General features: G+C 38.4%; 1 protein-coding gene across 1 annotated transcript; it reads right to left on the bottom strand.

The window, feature by feature from the left end:
• Window positions 1-708: 708 nt before the first annotated feature.
• Window positions 709-7,097, bottom strand: LOC122652326. The gene is made up of 6 exons (XM_043846040.1): window positions 6,788-7,097; window positions 6,516-6,691; window positions 6,245-6,363; window positions 5,849-6,187; window positions 5,516-5,692; window positions 709-910 (listed from the first exon to the last, which is right to left on the bottom strand). Exons 1-6 carry the CDS (start codon window positions 7,095-7,097, stop codon window positions 709-711), a joined length of 1,323 nt encoding a protein of 440 aa, XP_043701975.1.
• Window positions 7,098-9,846: the final 2,749 nt, after the last annotated feature.

The raw sequence follows: 9,846 nt of genomic DNA on the forward strand, positions 1-9,846 counted from the left end.
CACTTGAGAATTTCACATGTTGTGTACTGTCAGTTTATAAAGAAAATGAGACTCTTTTAAGTAGTTCACGAATGGTCCCTAAAGCCTCAAGAGCATAAATAAGTGTATGCAGACATAGGAGAAGACTGATTGTGGTGAAATTGAGAACCTAGAAGATAATAGGCAAGTATGAAATTTAGGACTTGAAACATAAGTTGCTAAGCGTTAACCGTGATACTGTTTTGTTAGGTCCTAAGTGAGTGATAAATAGTCAATCGCATATAACAATCCACAATAATAAAAAAATGATCCAAGTAAGAGAAATAGGTAAAGATATAAACATATATATAAAACCAAATCCAACAGTCAAATTGTTCAAGATTCCTCCCTTGGAGGTAATTGTATCCTTTCCAACTCAGAACATCCATATCCCCATTAGCACCAAACCTCCCAAACCAAATTCATAAAAAAAAAAAAAAAAGAGAGAGAAGAAAACAGAGCAATAAAAGTAAAAAGAAGAAAAAGGGTAAAACAGTTCCAACAACATCCAATCTAAGTCAAGAAAAGAAAGATTTCAATTAAAGACAACTGCAATTTTTAGAGAGAAGCGGACTAGTCCTCCATGCCGTCATGATCATCAGTCCTCTCGCTACCACCATAGTAGAGAAAGGTGTTGATGTCATTCAATTCCTTCTCCATTCTCTCGAGATGCCGATCTTGAGAAAAGAACTACTTCTTGACTTCTTCAAAACCCTCCATCATCCTCAGGTTCATCCGTCGGATGGCCAAAAGAACATCACCTCCACCTCCCTCTCTGGCACTAGAAGTCCCTGTAGAATACGGCCCGGATCCCATGAACTTTATATCCTCATCATCATCATCAATCTCCTGGGGTTCCCCTCCTTCCCTATATCTGACCGGCTCCCCAGAACTGTAATAATCATAATAGAACCCCATCCTCTGTATGGCATTAAACCCAAAAGGCCCCTCGGAGTGTTTATTTGGGTTCGTGATCGAGGTCTATTCCAAAGTGCAGGAAAATCCGGATGAGCAGTCTACCATATGGCAAGGTGTTCTTGCGGCTAGGATTGGCCACCGCATGAGCCATGTGCTGACTAATCACATATGGGAGGCATGTCTGCTGACCAGTATATAGAGAGTACGCCAATGCCGCTGCCATTAAAGGAGGTTGGGTGTTGTGTCCTTTGGAGGGAGCCAAGTTGGTCTTGGCAATGAAAGTAAGAACCTGCTGAGAAGGGGGAAACCTTAAGATCTTCATTTTCATCGGACTTGTTATTGGTGAGTGCCCTGAACAACTTCTAACTGTCTGCAAGGGACAAACATCTGTTAGGATCGTTGCCTGATGCATAAAAGACCCTATCCCCTTCTAACAAAAAAAAAAGGCATACAACATGGCAGTACACACTGACACAACATTTGACACAACATTTGAAACAATAAAGTGCTTAGATGAGCCTCCGATGTGTTTTCCGGACTTTGTTTGCTCGACTAACAAAGCATTCATTTGTAGCACACACTGACACAGACATACAATATTGCAAGGACAAAATCTACTTCTGAAAGTAATAATGTTTAGGAATTTCACTGCAAATCAATATGATACAAATTAAGATTTATTCGTTCCTAAATTTCTAAAACATAAAGTCAATGAGAAAATTTGGATAGGAAAACATGTACAGATCAACAAAAATTAAGCGAGATTATTAAGAAAAAAAGGGGGTGGGGAGGGGAAGGAGAAGTACCAGTGTCACCGATGATTATGTACTTGAAGAGGTAAGCATAGGACATGGTTTCATCGGATTCTAACTGATCAGATACCCAAATTCAGGTCGTGTTGATTGGGAATTATGGTGGTGTGGAGAGAATTCAAAGAGAAATTATGAAGAAGAATCCAAAGAGGATTAGGAGAAGAAGGGATTGTTTCAAGTTGACTCAAATTGAAAAAGCGAAGATTCAAAAAGAGGGGTATTTAGTTGACACGGAAAAGGGAACTCAAGAGCGGTTTAATGGTTTTAAGCATAGGGAATAGAGATACCAGAGAGGCGTAGCCGTGTAGGCATTCTTCTCAAACAATTCGTCTAGGGCACTAAACATCACCGTCGACGCCTCCGCCCTCCCTTCATCATCACATAATTCTCCGGAGACATAACTGCTTTGGGTATGTATGACTCGTTCCCGATCCCGACAACTCCAGGATCCGCCCTTGTAGGGAATGGTTGGCAATGGTGGCGTCGGTTGATCGGAGATGGGAATGGAGGCAGTTCTCTCATTGTTCAAAGGCGATAAAGGTTCTCCTTTGATTTTCATTATTTATTTATTTATTTATTTTTGGTAGAACCTTTTTTTTTTCATTTTAAGATTTGAGAAGATGGTGTTTTGGGGTAAAAAAAATTATATTACTTATTCCAAGTGAGGGTAAATAAGGAATGAGGTTTTATTAAGAGTAATATGGGCATTTAGATTAAAATTGGGCGATGACATCATTACTTAACTGTTCTAATCTAACGGTAGGGGTACGGTTGTAAGGTTTTTCCAAAATACAGGGGAGGTCTTTGAATAAATTAATTTGTAGGGGTGGTAGACATAATAGATTCAAACTACACGGGTGGTAAACATAATTTTCCCTTTTGTTTAAAAAACTGATTCTTGGTCCTACACAGTTTTTTGGGTCTATGTTTTTTGAGTGTTTCCGGGTCCTGAAATGCTATATGGATTATGGTAACACTGAAAAAAAAATGTTTTTGTAACTAAGAAGAAACAGAAACTTGTATGAGTCACACTTATCAGAATTGTTTCTGTTGTTTACCAAGAATTACGTAAAATGCCACTTATACCATAATTTAATATGTGTGTCTTTTTAAGCCAAAAAAATGCAAAACATCACCATTAAAAACTACTTAAATTGTTTAAATAGTACATCCATGAGTTTGAACCAGTTATTACACATCTCAAATTTTATAGCCATAAAACTATTGAAGCACAAGATTTCACAAACATTAGTAGAAAACAAATAAATAGATATAGATCCTAAATTGAACCAGTTGCTTCTACAGGATAATGTGGTTATATTTCTACACCTACTTGGTTGTGATTCAAATGGTCATGCCCATCAGCCATATTCATCAATTGTTAGCAAACAAAGTGCGACCCAGCGGAAGCAAAAACAAGATCAAGGATATCAATGGGAGATGTCATTCAATAACAGAACAATACAGGGATTGATCATTACCTAGAGCCTCATATACGCAAGACCTCCAGCCGCTACTGGAAACCTGAACCTGTGTTGCCTCTGAACTACCCCAAGGTCTGTAACACCTTGCTGGAAACCATTAGTATAGTCTATGATATGGAACACACCATCTCAGCTTTGTTCTTGTATTTTGAGCAATGGGTTGATTGCTACTAACCCATTGGATAGACTAGTCCAATCAACCAATGCAAAGCATGATTAAAAGACATGATCTTAACACCTGAAATGGCTTAGAACAGTACCTAGGGACCCCTTTTGGTGTGAAACCAAAGCCCTTTTCAGATTTTAGTCACTGCAGCTCTACTGGTCCATTGGATGGACCAGTACCAATCGACCACTACTGCTGTCCTATCTATTCTAATGCGCCTAGGCTAATAGGTGGGTCCCACATGGTCACATTGTCAGGATAATATTCCCACAGGTCAATCTAAGTGCGGGGAGGTGATTCGGGGTGCCAGACACTGGGCCCCACCCACCAGAAGTGAAATTCACATGTGACAGCAACACTAGTCGATCCAATCGACCAGTAGGGATGGACCAGTAGGTGAATCCCTGCTGTTTTTGCATTTGGGCTCTATAGAGGCTTGTGCCATGGCTTGGGCATTATCCATGCATAATTTTGGCTAACATATAGTGTTTTAAACATTTATAAGTTATTAAATTCTTAATTTAATTAAGTGGAAGCTTTACCTTAGGTTGTACATCAATTGGTGTACAGAACAGCAACACAAAGTTGGTGGTTGCCCCCGAACGGGTAGGTATGACATCACCGGAGTTTCCCTTTCAAAAAAATCACCCGGTCAGTGTACCACAGGTTGCTAGTGGGTAAGACATTGGATCCATCGGGTTCTGGACCTACATTCAGAGTTTGAGTCAAGGTTCGGGTACAGATGTAACATAACAACTGCAAGCAACCAGGCCACAACAAAAGGATTTTGAAGACCGGCAGTCCTTCGAGCAAGTGGAGCATAGCCAAGGTGAGTGGATATGAATCATTTCTATAGGTATAACACTATGAACACTTTGAAGATAATAAAATTACTTATCTATATTGATATCAGTTTTATAATTCTATTTAAATGCTTATGGAAATTTGGAATTAATGCTATGATTGTGGAATTGTTTACGGATGCGTTGATATAATGCATGATGTTGAACTACTAGTTTAGATGTCGTAGTCGGCTTGGAAATGAAAGGTATGGTAAGCCATAATATGGGCTATGAGAGCACTGTACATTGCATACTTGGAAATGAGGTGTGTGGTAGCCCGTAGGATGGGATACGGTTGACACCACTCAACTCATACTTACCATGTAGATCATATGGCTAGGTTGAACATACCCTTATGCTACAGCCCTTACCAACAGGGGTGCATGTGTTGGGTGATCATGGCCTCCTGAAAGCCAAGGAGGACAGAATCCAGGATAGGTTGTCATGGTTATCTTAGGGTCTGCCAAGGGAGGGAGTCGGTGCTCCCGAACCAGCGTGGGTTCTACCCGCAATGATTGAGGTGGCAACCAAAGAACGAAAGAGAAGCGACTGAGGTTGTTACCCGAGTCATTGCAAGTAGCAAACACTTAGTGACTTAGTTGTGTTGCTAGGTGGACTAGAGTTATAAAATTGAATACAAGCATATAGTTTCATGATGATGTGTTGTGCCTGCATGCATGATTTATTATTCATTTCCTAGGCACAGTGGAGCTCATCCCTCAGGACATGTTTTCTTTTAGATGATTTTGTAGGTGGATGTCTCCCTAAATGGGAGGGTCATTTCGGACAGTATGGTGATGGAGATCATGAACATTTTGGTATGGACCCCGACGGAGGTGATCCCTCTGATGCAGGTACACAGAGTTAGATTGGAGGAGATGATCTAATGGTGGTTGTCCTTCTTTTGATGTTCAGAGGATATTTTTTTTGTGGATAGTCTGTTGGCACTTTTCTTTTGTATAGCTTACAGATGCAACTTTTGTTTATTTGTATCTTTGATGTAAAGCTATGAAAAAGGTCATGTATGTAGTAAACACTGTGGGTTACGAGCTACGGCCGAATAATGTATTTGGTAACTCATTTATGTATATATAAAACTTTAGTTTTCAGCTGCACTCTGTCTTTACAATACCTTATGGTGAATGTCTATGTGTGCTTGTGAGTGGTGTTTGCTTCTAGATCCTGGAGATTTGGCAAATGTGGTTTGACATCCGGGTCACCCGCTCAATCCTCCTAGGGGGTGGTTTAGGGTGTGACATGTTACATATCACATACTTTGATCTACCTTTATACTCCTCATCACCATCCTTCTTCCTACTTGTGTGAGGTCTTCCTGGTCTCCTTTTAAGAATTGGAGGTTGTACCAGTTTGGTAGGATCAGTTGGTTTCAATTCAGACAAATCAGGAAGTGGTTGGATCATCCCACTATATGCATCCATATATGTCTTCACACTGTAGAATGCATCACAATATTGTTTTGTTGTTCCCTTCATGAAAGTGATAGCTGCTGTTGCATGTTTACATGGCAGCCCAGTAGAATTCCATACTCTATAGGTACAAGTATGAGCTATCAAATTAACCACCAACCGACCTTGAAACATATCTTACACCTCAAAGGTATGTGGACTAGATGGATGAACAATGTATTCCCTTGTTTTTTGCTGCATCATGTCCAACTTTCTCTTCACATTTTTTGTGACTACACCATAAATGTCATAACCACAGCCTTTCTCATACAGTCTATACAATCTCTCCATCATCTTCACTCTTAGTTGGTCAACTAAGATAAGAATAGGCATGTGCCTTAATTCTGCTATCCATTGATTGAAAGATTCAGACAAGTTATTAGTGGCATGGTCACTCTTTGCCCTATCATCAAATACATGCCTTGCCCACATGCTTAAGGGATTCTTAATCAACCACTGATATACTTCATTGTTAAGCTCCCTAATAAAATTCATCTTACTCTCAAACTAGATGACAGTATAGGCTCTTGATGCTTACCAAAAATGCTTCTTCAAAATTAGACCAAGAAAACTTTTTCTGAAATTTTGATATAGATGTCTACTGCAACATCTCTGTTGAGCATATGGGAAGATCATACCAACTGCATCAGATAGTCCCTATACAACATAATCAAATTGTCAGTATTATCAAAATACAAAGACATGTTGGCAAATAAACAACATATGTAAATAATAGAGTACCTTCTGTTTGTCTGACATAAAAGTCAGAGGTTGATCATGACTGGCATCTCCAAGCCCCTCATGTAAACTTTCAAGGAAAAAGAGCGCAAACTGTCTTTGCATTCTACTTCTACTATTCCAAATGCAATAGAGAATAAGGCATTATTCCCGTCAACAGATATGGCTGACAGTAGAACACCACCATACTTTCCCTTGAGATGACATACATCAATACTAATGAATGGTCTACATCCCTTTTTGAAACCTTTAGTGCATGCATGAAATGATATAAACAACCTCTAAAACACTGGAGGTTGTGACATGTCATGCCTATCATTTTAACGTAGCCTGACTATACTACCAAGCATGTTCTTCAAGACTAAATCAACATACTCAAGTAACAGTGCATATGACTGTGTAGAGGCACCTTGATTAATTTCTACAGCAATGTTGCGTGTCCTGTACATCTTCATGTAAGAGACTTGAATTCCTGTTGAACCCAAAATTTCCTTCATTGTCTTCACATTCATGTCTGGATTAGTCTTAACCTGATTTGCAAATTTTTCTACTATCCATTTTGATGTAACACTCTTGTGTTCTATGATCTTGATGCATGTATGTGTTGGATCATAAGACTTTATCATAAAAGTCTTGTCAGTAGTGTTGGTCATTGAAACACGGGAAGCATACACTCTCCAAGTACATCCACTTGCTTTACATACAGCACTAACTTTGTAGTTTCATTTTTCACAAACAACTTCTCAAAACCCTCCTGAATCACAAAGTCCTGTAGGACAGACCTGAAGTGATACACACCATCAAAAGTTTTTTCTTTTTCTAAAGTTATTCTCCTAGAGTCATTAGAAACAGCATCTTCAAATTCACTGGGAAATATATCACCAAAACACTTCTTACTATTTCCATCAGTCATGTTTTCAAAATCAGCTGCATCACCTTCACTTTTAATTATTTCACTTTCATCATCACTTGGCTCATCATCATCACCACTTTGGTTTCTCCAATCTTCATCACTGCTGGATGGACTTGAACTATGCACAGGTTCCTCTGATTGTGCAACACTCTGACTAACTGCTCTCAAATCATTAGGACTTGTTCTCACTCTACTAGATGCAGTAGCATTAGCATTAGCACTCCCATTAGAGCCACTACCATCACTGCTATTAGCACTAGTCGATACCCGACAAATAGCACCACCCCTTCTAGCACTCTGCTTTGGCCTTCTTGGTACAACTTTAGTTTGACTCCTCTCAAGCTGTATACCATCAATTATGGAATCAAATGCAGCTGCGTCCTTAGCTAAATTTTCTCTATAAACAATCCCATTAGGGAAGTTGTTGACTGTATACTTGTCCATTTGACCAGGGCTAAGTTCAAGATCATAAACATGCAAATTGACACCGTCCCTCCCAGTCAAATCAAACAACTCATACATAGACCAGTCATCTGTCACCACTTTGACCACTCCATCAGCCATTTCACATCTGATTTTGAAGGTTACATTATGGCCTACAGGTACATGGTTAATGATTGAATTGTAGATGTAAAAAACCATGTCCAAGTATCCATACAAGTCTGGGCCAACATATTTTATGAACACTTTATTCTCCCAATGAAATACAATAGCACACCTTACATTCATGATTTGAGAGCAGCTGAAAAAGGTCATAATGATAGAGGCAATTAATGTACATAAACTCTTATTCAATATCATAAGGTTAAACATAATCAAACTCATGAGATATTTGGCAATGTCCTATAAATTAAAATTTAAAAGTCCATATAAATAGAGCAAAATAGAATAACTAATTTAGGATACATACCAAAATTTCAGGTTCTACATCATTAGTTCTAACATGTTTTAGGTCTAGTATATCCCTTCAGAGTGGCTCATCTAATTCCACTTTCTTACCTTCATGCTCCTTAGAGCAAAGGCTAGTAGGGTTTTTGAAAATCTCGGACAGAACATGGGTGGTTTCTGGTAGGGTTCAGAAACAAGTTTGGAACTAGGATTTATGGAGGTTTGGGGATGGAAGATTAAAGTTGAAGGTAAACTGGTCTGGTGTGAGAGATTTATGGAGGTTTGGGGATGGATGAGTAAACCTTCATTCAAGAGATTATTAGACATGGAAAGGTCTATACAATTAAAACTTTGTATTTTGAATTAGAAGTCTGATAAAAGCAACTGTAAGGTTTCAATGACCAAAATATTAATATTTTATTAGTTTGGAACTCCCAAACTGTTTACATCAAAGTGTGGCATTCAAGTTGAACTATATAAATGATGAATATCTGAAACAAATGTGATATAAAACCTTCATACCAACCAAATTCTCCCATAGTTAAGAGAAGTTGCTCTTCTTGATAATGAGTTTCTCCCCTGTTATACCAGGTTATGGAAAATACAAAAAAGCTCAAACCAATGTTAAAAGATTATATTCCTTAGAAATCAGATCTTTTTAAATCCAATAGATTTGTCTATTTTTTTTTTTTTAACAGTAGAGGCATATATTCTTAAAAATGTATTCTGAATCTTAAATTGCTCTTGAAAAAATTGGGTATGGTAGGATGGAAAGAAAGATAAGGAGAAATTTTCCTAAGAGGGTCTTGCAGAACCAAACTAGAACAGAAATGGAGAGAGATGTGCAGAGTATTTGGGAAATTAGCAATCAAAATGGAACATACAACACGGTTTGGGGATGGATTTATATACTATATGTATAAATCAAATGGATAAATCAAAATGAATTAAGAGATCAAATCTATTGCCAAAAATTAATCTAAACTAAATCTAATTAGACAAACCCTAGCACAAATCTAACAATAAATTTAGATTTTGATTACATTTTACAGAACATGACAAATTAGTAATGGATTCAAGGGGGAAAGGTTACTTTAAAGTGCCAAATGTCCTTGAAGATTGTCGAAGAGAAGATGGATCTGCCAGAGAGGAAAGCGGAGCAGTGCACAGTTTGGGGATTTATAGCAACTTCAATTTTCCCTTTTCAATAGCATCAGCAGCAGCCCGCAAGCTACCTTCATGCAGTAGCAACAACTCTGGCGATGATTTCTCCGCTGCGTAGTTCTCTGGAGAAGAAAGGGATAGGTTCAGAAGATGGGAGAAGGGTTTGGGCTTACCCTTATGTCTCATAAGGGTAAAATGGTCTATGGGGGAAAATTTAAGGGTAAAATAGGGTTTTAGAAAAGTTTAACTACAACTAACGTTTTACACTTGACAGTAGGGGCTGGCTTATTTGTAAGTCGTCCATAAATCCAGCTGGGTGCACATAAATAGTAAAACTAGGGGGGGTTTGATATTGTTTCCAACTACAGTGGGGTGCATGTAATTTGCTCTAGATTCAAACTACAAGGGTGATAAATGTAATTTTCCCTAAACAAAAA

This window comes from Telopea speciosissima, chromosome 1 (assembly GCF_018873765.1).
Source record: "Telopea speciosissima isolate NSW1024214 ecotype Mountain lineage chromosome 1, Tspe_v1, whole genome shotgun sequence".
Taxonomy (NCBI): Eukaryota; Viridiplantae; Streptophyta; class Magnoliopsida; order Proteales; family Proteaceae; genus Telopea; species Telopea speciosissima.

Coding starts and splice junctions, on each gene's coding strand:
- LOC122652326 (XM_043846040.1), bottom strand. CDS start 7,097: ATGACCAACACTACTGACAAGACTTTTATGATAAAGTCTTATGATCCA. Junction 6,692..6,787: donor AGTCTTGAAGAACATGCTTG/GTAGTATAGTCA, acceptor CATGCACTAAAG/GTTTCAAAAAGGGATGTAGA. Junction 911..5,515: donor GAGTATAAAGGTAGATCAAA/GTATGTGATATG, acceptor TGATTATTACAG/TTCTGGGGAGCCGGTCAGAT.